The sequence below is a fragment of the Trachinotus anak genome, unplaced genomic scaffold (assembly GCF_046630095.1).
Source record: "Trachinotus anak isolate AG129_WGS33_773 ecotype Australia unplaced genomic scaffold, CSIRO_AGI_Tana_v1 ptg000018l, whole genome shotgun sequence".
NCBI lineage: Eukaryota > Metazoa > Chordata > Actinopteri > Carangiformes > Carangidae > Trachinotus > Trachinotus anak.
Window position 1 is genome coordinate 20,802,709 of NW_027273869.1, and position 19,368 is coordinate 20,822,076.

General features: G+C 40.3%; 2 protein-coding genes across 7 annotated transcripts; both read left to right on the forward strand.

Moving 5' to 3' along the window:
- Positions 1 to 700: 700 nt before the first annotated feature.
- cdhr5-rs (cadherin-related family member 5, related sequence) lies at positions 701 to 11,675 on the forward strand. Of its 5 annotated transcripts, none has more exons than XM_071502533.1 (16): positions 725 to 1,107; positions 3,015 to 3,100; positions 3,546 to 3,754; positions 3,852 to 3,908; positions 3,989 to 4,081; positions 4,428 to 4,514; positions 4,605 to 4,715; positions 5,507 to 5,671; positions 5,902 to 5,992; positions 6,066 to 6,175; positions 6,276 to 6,476; positions 6,553 to 6,675; positions 7,960 to 8,038; positions 8,391 to 8,587; positions 10,056 to 10,076; positions 11,019 to 11,675. In XM_071502533.1, the coding sequence occupies exons 2-16, from the start codon at positions 3,034 to 3,036 to the stop codon at positions 11,271 to 11,273; spliced, it is 1,866 nt and encodes a 621-aa protein (XP_071358634.1). In that variant the 5' UTR covers positions 725 to 1,107; positions 3,015 to 3,033; the 3' UTR covers positions 11,274 to 11,675. The 5 variants fall into 5 exon arrangements, with proteins under 5 accessions (XP_071358638.1, XP_071358637.1, XP_071358634.1 ...); XM_071502534.1 differs by having other exon boundaries at positions 728 to 1,107; positions 6,069 to 6,175; XM_071502537.1 differs by lacking the exon at positions 10,056 to 10,076 and having other exon boundaries at positions 701 to 1,107; positions 10,995 to 11,162.
- Positions 11,676 to 13,392: 1,717 nt separating this feature from the next.
- Positions 13,393 to 19,245, forward strand: irf5 (interferon regulatory factor 5). 2 transcript variants are annotated; one of them, XM_071502001.1, is made up of 9 exons: positions 13,393 to 13,651; positions 14,097 to 14,312; positions 15,153 to 15,339; positions 15,561 to 15,586; positions 15,675 to 15,702; positions 15,788 to 16,174; positions 16,862 to 17,251; positions 17,345 to 17,463; positions 17,755 to 19,245. In XM_071502001.1, the coding sequence occupies exons 2-9, from the start codon at positions 14,139 to 14,141 to the stop codon at positions 17,941 to 17,943; spliced, it is 1,500 nt and encodes a 499-aa protein (XP_071358102.1). In that variant the 5' UTR covers positions 13,393 to 13,651; positions 14,097 to 14,138; the 3' UTR covers positions 17,944 to 19,245. The 2 variants fall into 2 exon arrangements, with proteins under 2 accessions (XP_071358102.1, XP_071358103.1); XM_071502002.1 differs by having other exon boundaries at positions 13,567 to 13,651; positions 14,118 to 14,312.
- The last annotated feature ends 123 nt before the right edge of the window (positions 19,246 to 19,368 follow it).

Genomic DNA, 19,368 nt, shown 5'->3' on the forward strand with positions numbered 1-19,368 from the left:
ATTTTGCTGATCAGTGATTATTGATCACTGATCTCTATTGATGTGTTGAACTTTCAGAATGAGTCTGAACAGCTGCAGTAAAGACTGATGATGATCAGTCAATAAATATATTAATCTATAATCAACATAACCGTCAGTCAGGTGTTACTGACTTTAGAGGTCAAAGGTCAACATGTCTGTCAACAGTTTGAATAAACTGAACTCTTTATTAACCAGATGAGAAGCAGGTTAAAACCAGGTGAGAACCAGGTGACGGTTCATTTTGTTCATCAGGACCAGATTATTGATCTATTGATTGACAGTGAGATGGACCAATCCGTTCACGTCAGACAAACAGGGTGGGGCCATGACATACAGCTGCAACTGAAGGGGTTAAAGGATGAAGTGTGAGAAAGGTCATAGTACTGACAATACTGCTCAAGTATTAGTACTGATAGTACTACTGAAGTATTAGTACTGAGGATACTGTAGTGCACGTTACTGATAATACTGCTGAAGTATTAGTTCATTATACCTCAGTAAACACTTCCTCTGACTCATTAGCTTTAGCACTAAGTGGCTAACAGGCTAACAGACTAACAGGCTAACAGGCTAAGAAGCTAACAGGCTAACAGGCCAAGAAGCTAACAGGTTAACAGACTTACAGTCTAAGAAGCTAACAGGCTAACAGACTAACAGGCTAACAGGCCAAGAAGCTAACAGGCTAACAGGCTAACAGGCCAAGAAGCTAACAGGCTAACAGGATAACAGACTAGCAGGCTAATAGGCCTGTTGGTTCAGACTCTGCAGCTTGTTGTCCTACTTATCCTGCTCATTAATGCTCTGTAAGCCCTCTGCTAATGCTCTCTCTCTCTCTCTCTCTCTCTCTCTCTCTCTCTCTCTCTCTCTCTCTCACACACACACACACACACACACACACACACACACACACACTGACAGGCTGCTCTCTGTTTTCTCCAAACAATAAACCGAGACTCTGCTGCTGAAACATGAAAACATGAAGGTATGAAGACATGAAAACTGTGACAACATGAAGCTGAGATCAGGAGGCCTGAGCAGACAGAGGGCGAGAGACACCAACTGTCTGTAGACCAGCAGGAGAGAGAGGTGAGTGTACCAGAGATAATAATATGTACATGTATGTGTTTGTGTTCATCTGAAATGAGTCTGAGACGAAAGTAATAATAATACTATTGATCCTTCTGTTATTGATCTGTGGCTGTTGTTGAAGCTGAGACAATCACAACGTTTTCAGACAGGAAACATGGAGGAACTGTCTTTACAATGATGTGTTGACAACAGATCAGTGTCGTCTGGTGCAGTTGCATTTGTTCAGAGATGAAATGCTGGTGAAGAATTTAGATAAGAACTGAAGTTTACCTGAGCTGCAGGTAGACCAACATGTACAGAGGCTGTGGAGACGTTTCATGATTCAGAATAAACCTGAACCCTGACTCTAACCCACTGCAACAGTCCTGATATTAATCCCACAATAAATCCTCACACTGTGGAGACTGAGATTTAAATCCACCTGCTGCTGTGGACAAAATCACAGAAACAAGTTTAATCAGCTGTTTTCATTCATGGTCACATCACTCAGACTTTGAAATATAAATGATGAAGTTGTGTTTATCTATTGATTATGTATCTATTGAGTGATTGATGGGAGGGTCATTGTATTGAACTGTGTGAGTCTGAGGTCTCACTCACTGATAGCAATTATAATTAATAAAATGACAATCATTAAACTCTGCAGTGTTAAAACTACAATAATATAAAGAATCAGTATTCTGCTCAACACATGATCAATAAGGGGGATGGTGAGATGATTATTTCACAGTGGATCTCTGGAGGTTTGTTGTTAGTTCATTAACTGCTTAGTTTATTAGTGAAGAACAAACCAAACACACAAAGGGACAGTTCATGTCAGAACACAGCTAAACACTATCATGGTGTCAAGCGTGGCTCAACATGTGGCTCCTCTAGCCACAGGGGGCCGTCTATAAAGAGAGGGGGTGGATCTCAACACTGCTGGACTCGATGATGTCAGCAGAAAACAAACACCTGTGGCCTGAGACTTACTGTTTCACCTGTATGAACCTCAGGATGTCAGGGAGCACATCAGCCAATCATCTGTCAACTCCTGTGGATAAATGACATGACCTCCATTTTCCTCTGTGCTCTGATGAAGAGACGAGTGTGTGTGTGTGTGTGTGTGTGTGTGTCTGTCTGTGTGTGTGTGTGTGTGTGTGAGAGAGAGGTGGGACACCAGCTCTCCTCCTGGTGTGTGTTAATATAAATTAACAGTTTAATCCTCACACAGCTGCATCATTAACCATGACATCACTCACATCTTCATGACATCACTCACTGCATGTGACATTGCAGCAACTCACCTGACATAGTTTCCACCAAGGATTGGGAGGTAACCCCCCCCCCACCCTTTGTTCTCTGTTGTTGCTGATTTTCAGTTTGGTCACGTCCTGATGAATAAACTGGCTCAGATTTGTTTGGTTGTTCCTGTGACTCTGATCTGAGGTCAGTTGTCTTTGACCTCAGGACGACACTGACCACTTTATTTACTTTATCAAATGTTCACCTCAGCTTCAGTCTGACTTTTTTTCTCAAAGGAATGGTCCAAACATAAAGGAATAACTTAATTATTTATTGTTTATTTGTGTATGAACCAGTGTGTAGAATTAAGTCTTTCAAATACACCAAAAAATCAGCACAAAGACACTTGAAGCAAGGATTGAATTGTGAATAAAGTTGAGTCTGTGGATTTAACAGACTTAAAACGTGAACATGAATCAGGCAGAAAAACAGCTCAGAGCTTTTATGAATCATGAAGTGAAACAAGGTTCAGACTGAAACAGCAGCTCAGAGGATAAATCTCATACCAGTGAACAAACCTCTGAGAGGTCTAAAGACCAGACCATTACACATTCAGCTGGTTTAAGCTGTTGTTTGTTTGTTGTTCAGCTGGTTAAACTGGTTTATTGTTTGTTGTTCAGGTGGAGTAGGTGGAGGAAGATGCTGACACCCTGCAGACTGCTGCTGTGGGAGGTGACTCTCAGGTTGTCTTATCATGTTGTTACAGGTGAGTGCATGAAGTCAGAGAGGAAGGGGTCAGGTTCTTAAAATTGGAACCAGGAACCAAGACAATGAAGAAGAACAAAGAACGCATGAGTTCCTGTTTGTTTACCTGTGACTTTCACAGCTGTTTCCCACTTCTGTCCAACACAAAGACAAAGACTTCACTCTGATATAAAACAAACCTATTGATTTGAAAAGATATCAAATTACTAATTGATTAATTAGTTTTTGTCTCATTTTGTTTTTGTCATTGAAAACAAGGTTTAATTTAAATCTAAAACTGGTCAAATGATGATTAAATCACAATTGTCCGATCAAAGTGATCAACATCATTATCAATCAGAACAGATATTTGATATCTACTTTTACAAACTGATTGATAATCACTGCCTCAGTCTGAATTAACAAACAGGTCTGATGTCCAGCATCTTCCTCTGTCTGATCCTCAGCCAGTCTGTGTCTGGGCGGGTCGGACATCTTTGCGTCAGTCAAAGAGAACAGTCCGATGGGTCAGTTTATCTCCAACATCACCATCAGAGGAGATCCAGGAGCCAACGCCGTCAGGCTGTGTCTGACCGGAGACAACGCCAGCTGGTTCTACTTAGAAGGTCGAACCATCAGACTCAACACCTCACTCTCCAGAGTCCTTGACAGAGAGGTACACCTGTAGGCCGAACACACCTTTTACCTGAAACTACACCTTTAAAAACACCTCACCTGAAACTACACCTTCATGTGATGTGTGTGTCTCTCAGGTTCAGGGATCAGTGCTGATAGCAGAGCTCACCTGTTATGAGGATGATGTCATACAGGTGTGTCACCTGTCTAACCACTACAGTCATGTCATTGAGTATATCTGTGTTCTCAGCAGTAAATGACTGTGTCTCCTCAGAGTCAGTTCAGGATCCTGGTGGAGATTGTGAATGAAAACGACAACAGACCAAACTTCCTGCAGGAAACGATTCAGCCGTTCACCATCAGTGAGGTAAAACATGGCAGTGAGTGAAAACCTAAATCCCCCATCTACTTTCTTGCCTCCACTCTGCTGACCAATCACCAAAGGAGAAGGCTGTGATGTCACAGGGTCTGTGCTGCAGTGGTGGGAAAGAGATATTCATTTATATTATTTCATAAATTTCACTGTTTTATATTTTGGTCTGAGTCTTTGCTGCCGTTTTAGTTAGAAATGACAGGAACAGACTGAGTCAGGACACCTGGTTGGATCATGTGTCTGCTGATTAATCTTGTCATGTTAATATTGTCATGTAATGATACTGACTCAGTGTTGTGATTAACATGAGAATTATAATGTCTGTTTTCTGTCTGTGCAGCTGACAGCAGTGAACTCTGTGGTTTTCACTGTCAAGGCAGTTGATGCAGATGGAGACATGATCAGTTACATCATCGATCAATCATCAGTAAGATCAGACCTGTCCACATACTTCAGTCCATGTCCCGAACATGTCTTTATGATTGAACACACCTGTCCTCTTACATGTTACCTGCAGTGTGATGCCTGGTTCTTCAGGATCGATCTACCAAACAGTGGAAAAATAGTTCTCAACAAACCTCTGGACTACGAGACCAGAACTCACCTGGAGCTCATCATCTGGGCCCAGGTAACACTCATAGTTTTTAATGATTCATGAGGACCAGGGGATGCACCAGCACAGGACAACCTGGGGTAACCCTAATTATGATGTCATCAAACAAAGTAAAGTATCAAACTAGACCTGCAGGTCTGGATACCAGGGTCTGGACCATAGACTGTATATAAAAATGGATGTCGACTCTGGCTCCGGAAAATGAAGCCAATGCAGAAGTGCCTTAAACCTGCATTTTATCGAATGACCATTAGGGGGCGACACCACTGGTTGCAAAAAGAAGTCTGATTGTATGGAAGTCTATGAGAAAATGGCCCTACTTCTCACTTGGTTTATGACCCCAGTAAACGAGTTTATGGTCTTAATAGCTAGTTTCAAGTCTTCTTCAATACAACATGATGTTCATTTTTTAAATTATAGTCCCATTTAATTTAAAATAGATGATAAAGTATGGTGTGCATTGGGGTGTGGCTAACGTATGATTAACACATTTTGGCTTGTCAATCAAGAGCAGTTCCTTTTAACTATTAACTATTAAAAGTACTTTAACACTTCGTAATAAAGTTTACCTCGACTTATGGAAAATGAATTCAAAACAGCAATTCGCAAACCAATGGGTGACATCACGGTGGGTTGCCACTTGGTCTGGACTGAAAACAGACCTGCAGGTAGAATAATACTCAAACTTTATACTGAAAACAAAAATGTTTGGCTTCATATATATATATATAAAATAAAATTAATTTGTTGTTAAAATAACTAATAAAACATTTTTGTGTGTTTTGCTGTGTGATGATGTGAAACAGGAGTCAAACACTGTGCAGAAGTTCAACACGTCCACTGTTTTAACTGTGAACATTGAGGATGGAGATGACCAGTATCCTCGCTTCCTGCCCTGTACACCTGTCTCACCAGGTGTACCTGTCTGTATGAACCCCACATACACCACCAACATCACACAGAAACACCAGGTAAATACCCAAAAAGGGACAGGTGGTTAATACCTGGAACAACAGGTAATTTGTGGAGGTGACAGACAAGATGTAGAAATTATCCCACATCTTTAGGATACATTTCTTATTTGTTGTATAGACAGTAGGTTATTTATTTGTTTGTTTGACATCCGTTTGTGTGTGCTGTGTGCAGTATGTTTATGAATTATAATTTTGTGTGTACAGGTCTATCTGCTTGTGTGTTTTAGGATCTTGTTCTTGAGTTTTCTCCTGGTCCAATCAGAGCAGAGGATGGAGACAGAGGAATCGACACACCTCTGATTTACAGCATCCTGTCAGGTCAGAGTTGAACTCAGTGACGGCACCAGAGGACAGAAGGTTAATTAGTTTATAATTTGTGTGCTTCATCCAGCAGGTGATGATCAGGGCAGGTTTGTGATCAACAAAAAGACAGGTGAGCTCAGGTTAACCCGAGCTGTGGACAACAGACGACTGATGCCAAACTTCACACTCAACATCATGGTAACAACCCCACTTCCGGTTAACTGCTACATTCATAACAATCAGTACAGAGCAAAGTGTCAAATCTGCTGCACCTCACCTGTCCTCCCTTCATGTCCAGGTGTGTCAGGTGGATGACAGGCTGAAGTACAGTGTGGCATCAGTTGTGGTCAGAGTTCTCTATGAGAACATGTTCCCTCCAGTTTTCAACAGAACCACCTTTAAAGGTTTCATCATCCAGAGCTCCAGCCCCGCCTCCATTGTCTCCACCTATGGGAACCTGGTGTTACAGATCCAGGTGTCAGACCGTGACTTTTCTGATGTAAGAACACCTGAAACACTACCTGTATTATGTCTTGTATCACACCTGGTGAGTCATCACCGCTGTCCAATTACAGGGCCTGAATCCAAACATCCACTACTCCCTCCATCCTCAATCCGGACTGTACCAAGTCACCCAGAGGGGGGTTCTCATTGCCAGGACGGACCAGCTGCACGCCTTTGACAGACATGTATTACAGGTAAGTTTAGCTCTCACAGACACAACAGGTGAGTTTACCTTTACTGTATTACACTGCAGTAATGCTGTATTATTGGTGTTATACAGGTGTTTTTACCTATAGAATGTTACACTGTGTATATGTATACATGTGGTACTACATGTGGTACTGTGTTATACTATATACTACAATAATGTAGTATGGTTCAAGCAGTACACCTTTGACTGTAATGTACTTTAGTATTACTGAGCAGTTGATCCTCACGTCCTCTGTGACAGCTTTGTAAAGTTTAGTTTATATCACAGTTAGAGACTTGTTCATATTCATTTACATATGTGTTCATATTCAGTTACATGCATGTTCATATTCAGTTACATACATGTTCTTTATTCAGTTACATATGTGTTCATATTCAGTTACATACATGTTCATATTCAGTTACATACATGTTCTTTATTCAGTTACATATGTGTTCATATTCAGTTACATACATGATCTTTATTCAGTTACATATGTGTTCATATTCAGTTACATACATGATCTTTATTCAGTTACATATGTGTTCATATTCAGTTACATACATGTTACATACATGTTCATGCTCAGTAACATACATGTTCATATTCAGTTACATACGTGTTCATATTCAGTTACATACATGTTCTTTATTCAGTTACATACATGTTCATATTCAGTTACATACATGATCTTTATTCAGTTACATATGTGTTCATATTCAGTTACATACATGTTACATACATGTTCATGCTCAGTAACATACATGTTCATATTCAGTTACATATGTGTTCATATTCAGTTACATACATGTTCTTTATTCAGTTACATACATGATCTTTATTCAGTTACATACGTGTTCATATTCAGTTACATACATGTTCTTTATTCAGTTACATACATGATCTTTATTCAGTTACATATGTGTTCATATTCAGTTACATACATGTTACATACATGTTCATACTCAGTAACATACATGTTCATATTCAGTTACATACATGTTCATATTCAGTTACATACATGTTCATATTCATGTTCAGACCTGCAGACTTTCATTCAGGTTCTCAGGTCAGACTAATTGGTTCTCAGACTGATTAGTTCTCAGATGATTGGTTCTCAGGTCAGATGACGTCTAACAGCAGAATCAACACGAGATTCAGGTTGAAGATTAAAAACAAAAACTTCACAGTGTGAATCCCCTTTATGACTGGAGAGAGGAAACTGACAAACCTGAGTATATAAAAACCTTGTTATCATGTTTAATCCAGATGTTTCAACATCCTGCAGGTCGTAGCCAGAGATGAAGAATCAGGAGAAGAAGTTTCAGCTTCAGTGGACATTGAAGTCCTGCAGAGAGGACAAGCAGGTGAGACTGTATTATTATTTAATAACAATAAAGACGTGCAGGTGAATTTTGACTGTAAATTAGCTGTAGGTGTGAATGTGAGCAGCATCCTGGTCTCTATCAGAGACCTGCAGGTATCACACTTCAAACCTGGATCAGATTATCCAGGTGTTTTGAAGCCAGACCTCTGATGTTTATGTGTTCAAACAACATCTGGTGATACCGTGTTTAAATGAGCTCAAACCTGGTTCTGACTGAAACCTGGTTATGACAGATAATAATGATTCAGATGATGACTATGATGATGATGACTGTCTCCTCTCTGCAGTCCCTCATGGTGCATTCACTGACATTAACTCTCTCCTCTCTGCAGTCCCTCGTGGTGCGTTCACTGAGCAGCAGATGTTTGGAGATGTGGACAGCAGACTGGCAGGAGGAATAGCAGCGATGATCCTGTTGATGTTTCTATCAGCTCTTCTGTTTCTGCTGGTTCAAACCGTTAAGAGACGACGTTTACAGAGAGACCCCGAAGAACACACAGCTGTTGCTCTGGAAAAACATCCAAACGTGGTACAAACTCAAACATTGACACTGTAAAACACCTGATGATGTCTGAAACTTTAAAAAGAAGACTTGGTTTTAAAACTCTCATAGCGTCATTTTCAGCTGCAGCTATTTTCAGAGAAACATCTGCACTAGCTGCTGAACATAGGTATTTCCATTTCATGACTCTTTCACTACAACACTGAAATGTTTGTGACTATTAAACCTGCTGCAGTCACTTTATGACAAACATTTAAAATATAATGCACTGTAAAATGTATCTTTATTTAAGGTCCTCATTTACAATGACATTGAGCAAATTCAAATAATAAAAAGATACAAGGTAAAAGAGAAACAATCAATTGAAACAAACACATTAATACAGTTAATAAATAACATACAGGAAATCAATTAAAACAGGTAACAGAAGTTAAAAGGTTAGAAATTATGGATTTAAAATGACCAAAAGTTACCAATGCATTAATTTTTAAAGTGTTTTGTAGTGAGTTCCAAATGGTTGGTGCAAAAGAGCGAAAAGCAGATCTTCCAAGTTCAGTATGAACTCAAGGGATATAACAGTAAGACAGTCATTGTCATGTAATTGTAATGTGGTCCAGTGGATCAAGCTAGAAGGCAGCTTTCCAATAATGGACTTGTAAATGAACATTACATATGCAAGTCATGTCTCTGAGAGACAGAGGACCACCCAACCTTTTTGTACAGGGCGCAATGGTGAGTGTTGCAAGAATCATCAGTAGTGAACCTTGGTGCAGAATAGTAGACAGCATCTAGGGGCTTTAGAGTCACAGCCGCGGCAAAATATATAAAAAATATATTTAAAAAAAGAAAAAAAGAAAATATATATTATATATATATAATATATAAATACTCAGCTACCCAACAGTAAATTTGATCTGTAAGAATTATTTCACCAGCGACACTGTTGATAACTGATGATCAATAACTGATCATTACAGTTTGATTTCCTAGTTTTAAATGGTAGTAAACTGAAACCTTTCAACATTTGAAGATGTTTCTGTAACCCTACCCCTGGCAGACATTTCTCATGACAATAAATGGATCAAGAAAATAATCAGCAGAAAATCTATAATGAAAATGATCATTAGTTTCTGTCTGTATATAAAAAATAATATATAAATATAATATCTTATCTCAACCAACCACAACAGTACAATTCTTCTTTACACACATACATATATATATATATATATATATATATATATACACACACACACACACACACACACACAATATTTTTTACATACTTTACGTTCATTTTCCTCATCATGCTCACATATCTTAGTCACATTTTCAATTCTTTTTTTAATGTGTGGTATTTTAAAGTGTTAAATAGTTATGTTCAATGTATAATATTCAGATTATATAAACAGTTCATATTCAGATTATATGCACTGTTTATATTCTGGTTATATGACCTCTGGTCTATATATCGTTTCCTGTCTTGTCTCTGTAGCGTTTACTGTGTTTTCACATGGTGAGTTTAAAGCTGCTCTTCACTAACTTGATGTAGTGATAGTCAATGTGGACTTCCTGTCATGTGTTTGTGTTACATCATTGGAGGTGTTTACATTCACATCAGTGTTTCTGTGTAAATAGAACTTTGATAATCTGCTATATTGTGTGTTGATGGTAGATTTAAAACAGTTGTGATTCGTCTGACTGATATTTATTTTAATCTTTTAGCATCTGTCCTAAAATAAAGTGTGACCAAACACATGTGACCTGCAGGTTTGAGAAACTCAGGTGAACCTGTCCAGGTAAAAAATCTAGAGTCTCATGTAATATCAGACAGAAAACGAAGACACAGCTGCTGTGAAAGTCAGTATGGATCTGGAGTACTTTAGGGGGTTTGATAGTCCTGGATCAGAGACCTGGATCAAGGATGGATCTGGATGAAGACCAACACATGCTGATGTTTACATATGTGTCAAATACACTCAAGAAAGAGGATGCTTTCAGGTACAGTGGGACACATGATATTACAGCCCACAAATTTGATCCTAACTATAACAACTTTACAGCTAATTCACAGGTAGAGTCATAAATTTTTCTGTTTAATCCAGATTACATCCAGTTCCATCAGTGTGAACAGTGAATCAGGAGTCGCCACTCTGACTCTGATGGTGGAGCCTTCATAGCGAGTAGTGAATAGTCTGTTTCAATGTAGTTATGTTTTAACCAGGCTCAACCTGCTACAGTTGTGTCCAGGTGTGCTCAGGTGTACTCAGCCGAAGAAAAAAAGATGAACCTCAATCTGAACTTTCTCCTCTGTGAACAGGTGTAATCTATTGTCTTTGATCTCTGTGAACAGGTATAATCTGTGATCTTTGTCCTCTGTGAACAGGTGTAATCAGTCATCTTTGAACAGGTGTAATCTGTCCTCTGTGAACAGGTGTAATCTGCCCTCTGTGAACAGGTGAGCTCCAGTCGACCTGTTTACTCTCTGGATGACTCCTCCTACAACACCAGAGCTTTCAGTCATCACTGTGAGTCTTCTTCAAGATCGGAGAGTTTACATGGAAGACAGGGAGTCTACACCAGGAGACTCTCTCTGCTTCATCCTCCATCATCATCATCCTCCATCATCATCACTGATCCTCCAGACAGATCCAGACCTGGTCTTCATCCTCCAACATCATCATCACCAACAAACACTATGATGTCAGACTGATGTGCAGGTCGACCTTTGACGATGCAGAGTTTGGACTGTCCAGGTGTTCACAGTGATTACATCACAGCGGAGACTCGACCACATGAAATCAGGCCAATCGGAGGAAACCTCACTGGAACAGGACTATAGTCAGCAGCCAATCAGAGAGCAGAAACAAATAAATAAATGATGTAATGTGACCTATGGTTCACTGAGCAGGAAACATGTTGACTTCCTGTCAATAGTGTTTGTGATGATCTGAGTTGTTCCTGTCACAAAAATAAAAACATCATATTTAAAATGATAAAAACTTGTTTTCTGTATGTGGGTAAAATGTGTGATTAGCTGTTTGGTCATGTGAATAAAAACAGTCTGAAACTGAAGAAATGGTTTAAATCAATAAAATAAACATGATGCGTTCAAGTGATGGAATAAAATGTCTGATTTCTAAGTGAATTCATGTGAATGACCTTCATGTGATTCATGTGAAGGATATTCTGGTGTCTATTTTCACAGACTGCTCTGTGTAGATCTGCTCCACAGTGTCACAGAGAATATTTATCAGATATTCACCAGCTCATTAAAGTAACACATCAGACCATTTAAACTGAAATAATGAGATAAAGTAAAAGAGTTTGTTTTTTGATTCTTTGTGTTGTAGTGTGATAAAAAATAATCCACAGTAAACCTTCTTCAAATATGACATTTCTCACTATCTAAAGTGCTTCTCAATACAGCAACTTAACTTAACCAGAGCACATATGAACACACACACTTGAAGACACACCTGAGCAGGTAATAAACATCAACAGCTACAGCAGCTCTGAATGTGACACAAAGAGCTAAAAAAAAACAGCCAAACATGGACCTTAAACACATCATCTTCAGTGTCATGGCTTCTTTATACATGAACATCAACACACACACACATAACATGTTCATATTCACACACGTGACCACGGAGCCACAGCAGGCCACCATCACAACACAGCTCCTCCACAGGTCAGAGCTACAGATGTCTCCAGCTGTTCAGATGCCTCCTCCTCTTGTGTACAGGTGTTGCTTCACAGCAGTCAGCTGTTTGTTTGCTGCAGCAGTTCACAGTAATTCATTGTTTTTGTAAATGAGCTTTGGTTCTGACTGATTCTGACCTGAGATCAGCTCAGTTAGTCTGCAGCGCCTCCTGCTGGTCACCACACACATCATGTTAACATGCATCAAGGTGCTTCTTCACTGTCATGCTAACCAATAAAAAGAGAAAATGTGAATCAATGTGAATTCATAACAAACATTATCTAAAGGCTGTTTACAGAATCAGGTCCAGAAACCAACAGTTCACCAGTGAAGAAGAAGAAACAGGACCAGACTCAGGGGGTTAATGTCTGTTCATATGTGTTTATATTTATTTATATGTTAATGTCTGTTCATATGTGTTTACATGTTTCATCAGTGTTCCTTCTTTTGTTAGTGTCTGTACGGTAATCGGTCAAGATTATTGATCATTAGTCAGTATTATTGATTATTAGACAGTAGTATGGATTTTTAGTCAGTGATCATTAGTCAGTATAACTGATCATTAGTCACTATCATCGATTATCTAAGTTTGTTTCATTCTTAGTTTCCGTTAGCGGCGGAAGGAGGAAGGGAGGAACCTGAAGCAGTTCAACTTCAGTAAAAACTCTTTTAGACTGTAAAGTCGCCTCCAGAGAGACGTAACAGGCCGGAAACAACCTGACACACCTTCACAACAAATAATAGGCGCCACCTTATTTTTTGTTTAGAAGTGAGAGCATAAATGCGGTGAGACCGACAGAGCAGTGACAGTAACTGAATCAATACAGATTTAAATCATGTATTCATGTATATGTATATTTTGTCTCAGCATTTCTAAAACGTTCTCTTCTCACATTGAGCTTTTTTCTCTTCCAACATTCACCCAATCAGAGCACAGATCCTTGTTTCCTGACTTTGTAACACAGGAAATTATTTGACAAAAACACAAAGTGAATATATTTATTATTATTATTCATATTATAATTATTATATACATCAAATTGTATCAGTAAAATAACCAACAAAGCTTTTATTTTGTTAGTCGTGAACAGTCAGAGAGGAAGTAGTAGTGGTTGCGTCGGACCTGACCTGACCTGAAACGGATCACCGAGCCCCATCACGTTTCTCCTTTTCTTTTCTGACTCTTGTTACTTTTCTCACCGAGATTCTGTTTGTTTGTTTGTTGTATTGTTTGTTGGTTGACGTCACCGAGACGCTGGAGGCGATTTTAATCTGAACCTGCGACTGTTTGACGTCTTACGGACCAGGACCAGGACCAGGACCAGGACCAGGATCGAGACCAGGACCGGGACCAGGACCAGGACCAGGATCGAGACCAGGACCAGGTGAGTCCATCATTGAAATCACTACACCCACGCGCGCGCTCGGTTTCTCTAATTAAACCCTGATTTAGTTTCTCGGGACCACATGGATCCTGATCAGAGATCTGGTCTGAGGTCTGAGACTTGGACTGTGACTCACTGACTTCTCAACCCAACTTTTAAGGAACAAAAACAGCCTCAACACAGTTGAGCAGATTTATGTGACTGATTCTTCATGTTGAAAACTTAAACCTTTACTTAAACCTCAGCTCAGGACAAACAGTTTGTTCAAATAAAGTGTGGATCTGTCTCTCTGCAGGTCAGATTCAGAGTAAGGATTTAATAATACTGAAGGTCACGGTTACCATGGTAACACAGCCACAAATAAATTCATATTTCTCAAGTCTTAAGTTATGAAGCAGTGCAGTGTTGTTTGCTGTGAGTTCATCCTGTTCTCCTGTTCACCCAGGTTCTCCCAATCCCCTCTCAGTGTTTCTAGTCCCCTTCTACCATGAGCGTCCAGCCTCGGAGGATCCGTCTGAAGCCCTGGCTCCTGGCTCAGGTGAACAGCGGCAGGTATCCTGGTCTACAGTGGCTCACTCCAGAGCACCGACTTTTCCAGATCCCTTGGAAACACGCGACACGCCACACGCCAGTGTCAGATGAAGAGAACACCATCTTCAAGGTCTGAACCTCTCAATTAACAGCTGATAGGTCAACTCATTAACTGTGTGATGCACGAACGCAGGTAGGTGTGTAGTTTATGTGTAATCTCTGTGATGTCCAGTAATGTGATGCTGAAGCGCCTCTGTAAATGACTCGGCCTGTGGATCTCTATTTAATTTGCTTTGGTTAGAGACAGAAGCCTCATTGATAATTGATTAGCACACAGGACATTCATCAAAATTGTTCAGTGACTGAAAAATGAAAGAAGACTCTCAGAAAGTGAAGTCGAGGTTTAGTCATTCAGGGTTGAGTTGGCTGAGGTTCTAAACTCAGATATAAAGACATAAAATAAAGAACATAACTCTACTGAAGAGATGACAGTTACAGTGAAAATTAAAATGAAGTTGTGACAATTAAATAGAAACAAAAAACTGATGAGTGTATGTTTTAATGAAAATATAACTGACTGAATGAATGACAGTAAAGCTGCTCCTCAGTTTCTCAAGTTTTCACTTTCTCAATAACAAACATGTTGAACTTTACTGATGATGTCACTTCCTCTTTTCTGCTTCTGTTTTTATTTCTCACTCTGTTTAAAGTGGATCATTAAACCTTTCAGATGATTTTACACATTTGGTTTGAAAACATGTCCAGCTTTTTTTAAGGAGATATTTTTGTCTTTACTGAAGCACTTGTCTCAAGATTGTTGTGATAAATCAACAGTGAGATCTGCTGCTGTTTTTATAGTTTGTTGCATGTGAAAAAATCACACTATTTATTTCTTTAATAGATGTAAACATAGATGTAAATATACGTACATGAACATAAAGTTAATATAAACCCTGCTCTTGTCTTCCAGGCGTGGGCTCTGGAGACAGGAAAATATCAGGAAGGTGTGGATGAACCCGACCCGGCGAAGTGGAAAGCAAACCTTCGCTGTGCTCTGAACAAGAGCCGAGAGTTTCAGCTGAAGTATGACGGCACTAAAGAGACTCCGGTCCAACCGTACAAGATCTACGAGGTCTGCGAGCAGCCAGGGAACCCAGGTGATCCTCACTTTAATGATCTCATACCTGTGCAGAGGTGATCTTCCTGTTCTCTAACCCTAACCCTAACCCTGGAACTGGTCACCAGACTGATCCCAGTTTATTACATCTAATTTTTAAATTATAGGAATGAATGATCCACTGTTTCACATGAATAGAAACTACCTCCACGGTTCCTGTTGAGTGCTTCCTGATGTCAGACTATGTTTTATTTATTTCAGATGGTGTTGATGAGGAAGAAGAGGAGGTGAGGAACCAAATGTGTAGAAATCTAAAATACAGCTTCTTCACATTTTATCACCTGACTGATGAAAACTTCCCTGTTTCATTCTCAGATGCCAAACCTAATGGACCTCACCATCAGTGAGTAAAACTTACTGTACTGTCTCCATGGAAACAAGGTTGATGGTTGATGATAGTGTAATCTGATGATGTAATGTCTCATCAGACCCCAGGATCAGTGACCCCCCCTCCTTCAGCTCCTTCTCAGCTCATTCAGAAGTGAATCAGTTCAGTTTATCTACCAGTGGGACGTTTGGACCTCCTCATGTGATCCCGATGCCCCTCCTCCCCGACAGAGTCCTGCCCATGACCTCTGACCTCCCCATGATCTCGGACCTCCAGGCAGGGGGTCAGATGGTGGATCAGGGGAGCTTCGTCCATCCTGCTGGACTCTCTAACGGGCTCCAGGACCTGAACTCCCTGCCTCCCTCAGCTTCCTCTGCTCGCCCCGAGCCAGACCTAATGGAGGCCAGCAGCATGGGAGGCATCGAGACTCAGGGGGATCCTCAGAACCACCAGCCCTGCAAGTATGACCTGCTGAGCAGCGTCCCACGTGAGTGCAACCTTTGACCTTTAACCAGTGATCTCTGATGTATGTTCTGTTTGTTGTTGTTTTTTATGTGTGTGCATCCATTAAAGAGGTCGTCACAGGTCCACAAGGTTTTACTCAGCTGGCAGTAGGTTAAGGTAACTGGTCTCCATCATGAAGACGCAGAATGTGTCTTAGAGAGAGAAACAGAGGGAGAGAGCTTTATTGTTGTTCTGCTATGAGGTTAACATCAGGACTAAAGTCAGGACTAACGTCAGAAATGTTCAATCATCATCATCATCAAATTAAAAATACTGAGGTGTTATTTGGCCTCATTCTTAATGCGTCAGATGTGAGCCATCAACATCGAATGGCCTTGAGTTGGAAAAGGTTGGGGACCACTGGAACAAGCAATGTGCCAGTCTAACCAAATCTTTTCGAACTTTAGTTTATTGACTGAAATAAATGGCTCACATGGACAAACAGGAAGGAGCTGATTCAAACCACTGAGGATTGATGATGCTCTAATGACAACTTAACGCTCCCGTGGGCTTCACACATGATTCAGTTACATTTTTCACATTGAACATTTCAACAATTCACCGACGCTGAAGAGGCCCAGAAAAAGTAATAGTCCCTATCTCTAAGTTGCTGTAGTAACAGTCTTCTCTTTTTGTTGCCACAGTAACTGTCCTTTCTCTCTTGCTGTAGTAACAGATCTAGACCTGAAGTTCCAGTACCGGGGCCGGACCATGTTGTCTCTGACTGTCAGTAACCCTCAGGGCTGCCGTCTGTACTATGGACACCTAGAACCGACCCCGGAGCAGGTGGACTTGTTTGGACCCGTCAACCTGCAGCAGGTCCTGTTCCCAGGTACATCTGAGATCCAGAATCAGAAGCAACGGTTCTACACCGAGGCCTTGCTGGATGTGATGGACAGAGGTCTGATCCTGGAGATCTGCGAACAGGACATCTATGCCGTCCGCCTCTGTCAATGTAAGGTATTCTGGTCTGGACCAGGCATGCCTGAACAGGGTCCACCAAATCCCATGGAGAGGGAGAAGAAGATTAAAGTGTTCAGCCTCAATGACTTCCTGCAAGGTGATGAGTTTGAATGCACTGCTGTCAGAAATTTTCACTGAAAGTTTAGTTTCTTCTCTGAGCCTCATGTTCAAATAAACATTCTGCCCTCAGGACTGATCCTATTCCAGAAAGGTGAAGCTCCGAACCCTCCACCCTTTGAGATCTACTTCTGTTTCGGGGAGGACTGGCCCGACAAGAAACCCAAAGAGAAGAAACTCATCATTGTCCAGGTCAGCAGGCTGGTGATGAGATGGGAACTCTGAGTGTACTGTCGGAATTTAACTATTAAAAACAGTCATACTGCAAATTTGTCACGTGGACCAACATCCTCCTGTGAATGTGATCATTTGGGGGACAATAAAACCAGATTTGTGGACTGTGACAAGCTTTGGGGCAACTGTACCAAAAGTTTAGGCTGTTTTGACAAATTTCCAGCAGTAACATGTTGTTGTGCTTCTTGTTTTCACCCAGTTTTCATTTTGGTCCTGGTTATCCAGTTTTAACCTGGTTGCTGTCCTCAGGTGGTTCCTGTGGTGGCTCGGATCCTGACTGAGATGTTCTCTGGAGAACTCAGCTGGTCCACAGACAGCATCCGACTCCAGATCTCAAACCCTGATGTGAAGGACCAGACGGTAGAGCAGTTCAAAGAGCTACAAAGGCTCCTGCAGAGCCAACACATACAGGGGCCTTGGACCCCCAATGTGTCCTGATCCAACACATCTAGGGTCCCTGAACCCCCAGCATCCCCTGAGGACTCTGATGGGGGGATGGTTGATCAACAGCCACAGCACTTGTATAGGTTCAGGAGGACTTGAAACTGATGGTGAATCCACTTCCTGTCCATAGTCTCTGTACTCGCCAGGCGTTTGTATTAACCTCTTAACTGGCCCTTTAAGTAACTCTTTACACCGTCAAGTCCTGATGAGTTCAGGTCAATGCTGCTCTGATTGTTTCTACAGCTTCTGTTAAAGATTATTGATGATCAATCAAAACTAATCAGAACAAAGATTATTTCAAAGATAAACACGTTTTAAATTTTTTATCCGGTTTATTTAACTGAACTTAAGTTAGAAAATAAAATTTTGTCTGCAGAGAAAAAAACATCAAACTTGTTTCATCAGCTGATCTCAGCTCAGTTTTACAGGAAGTGAAACAAATGTTTCGTCTGTCAGCTGACAGCGATCATCAGTGTTGAACTGAGTTAACCTCGGACATGTTCAATGACCACTTTATTCTACATCATGTGAGTTCAGGATTTCAATAAACACCACTGCAGTATTATTTCATTCTTCATGTTATTTTAATTTATTAACCAGGAAACTTCACTGGGATCTGGTCCTTAGTCCTCAGTCCAGATACATAAATGACTTCATGGTCTGTACTGTCTCATTATTTTGGTTCCATAGACAAACTTCAGAAAACATTTCTCAGTGGATGAAGCCTTAAGATTTTAGTGACCTCCTGACTTTTCCTTCATCGTAGGGACAAAAAAGTGGAGCTGAATCGATTAGTCAACAGATCGACGAGTCTATCAGAGCAGGGGCATCCCTCTCTATCTTCAAGGCTTTGTTGAAGCCTCCTCTCTTCAGAGAGCACCTCCTTTCCTAACACCTCTAACACGTCTAACTAGCTCTGACTCTCAGTTCACTTTACCTGATCTCCTTCACTTATTAAGTAGATGTAGACCTTCACTTACACCAAGGTTTCCCACCGTGGTGAAGCTTCACTGATGTCCTTCACTTGTAAGTCGCTTTGGATAAATTCATAAATGTAAAATTAATCAGAAATTCAGACATGGGTATTTTAAGTTTTCGTGTTTGTATCACAGTAACTGAATCTGTTGGTCGGACAAATCAAGACATCTGAAAATGAGACACTGATAGTATTTGTCTTTATTTACTAAGATTTTATAAACTAAATGATTGAGAATACAATTGGTTGATGAATTTTAATGAAAATAATCGTTAGTTGTGGTTTTAAAAGAATTAATAAAATCTAAGATTAACACAAAATGTTCTGAATGCCAGATTTCTGTACTTACACTGAATATTTCTCAATTTAGACTTTAATTATCAGATTTGCTCTGTAGTGAAGATGAAATCCATGTTTCTGTCTGGATGAAAGTTATCAGTATC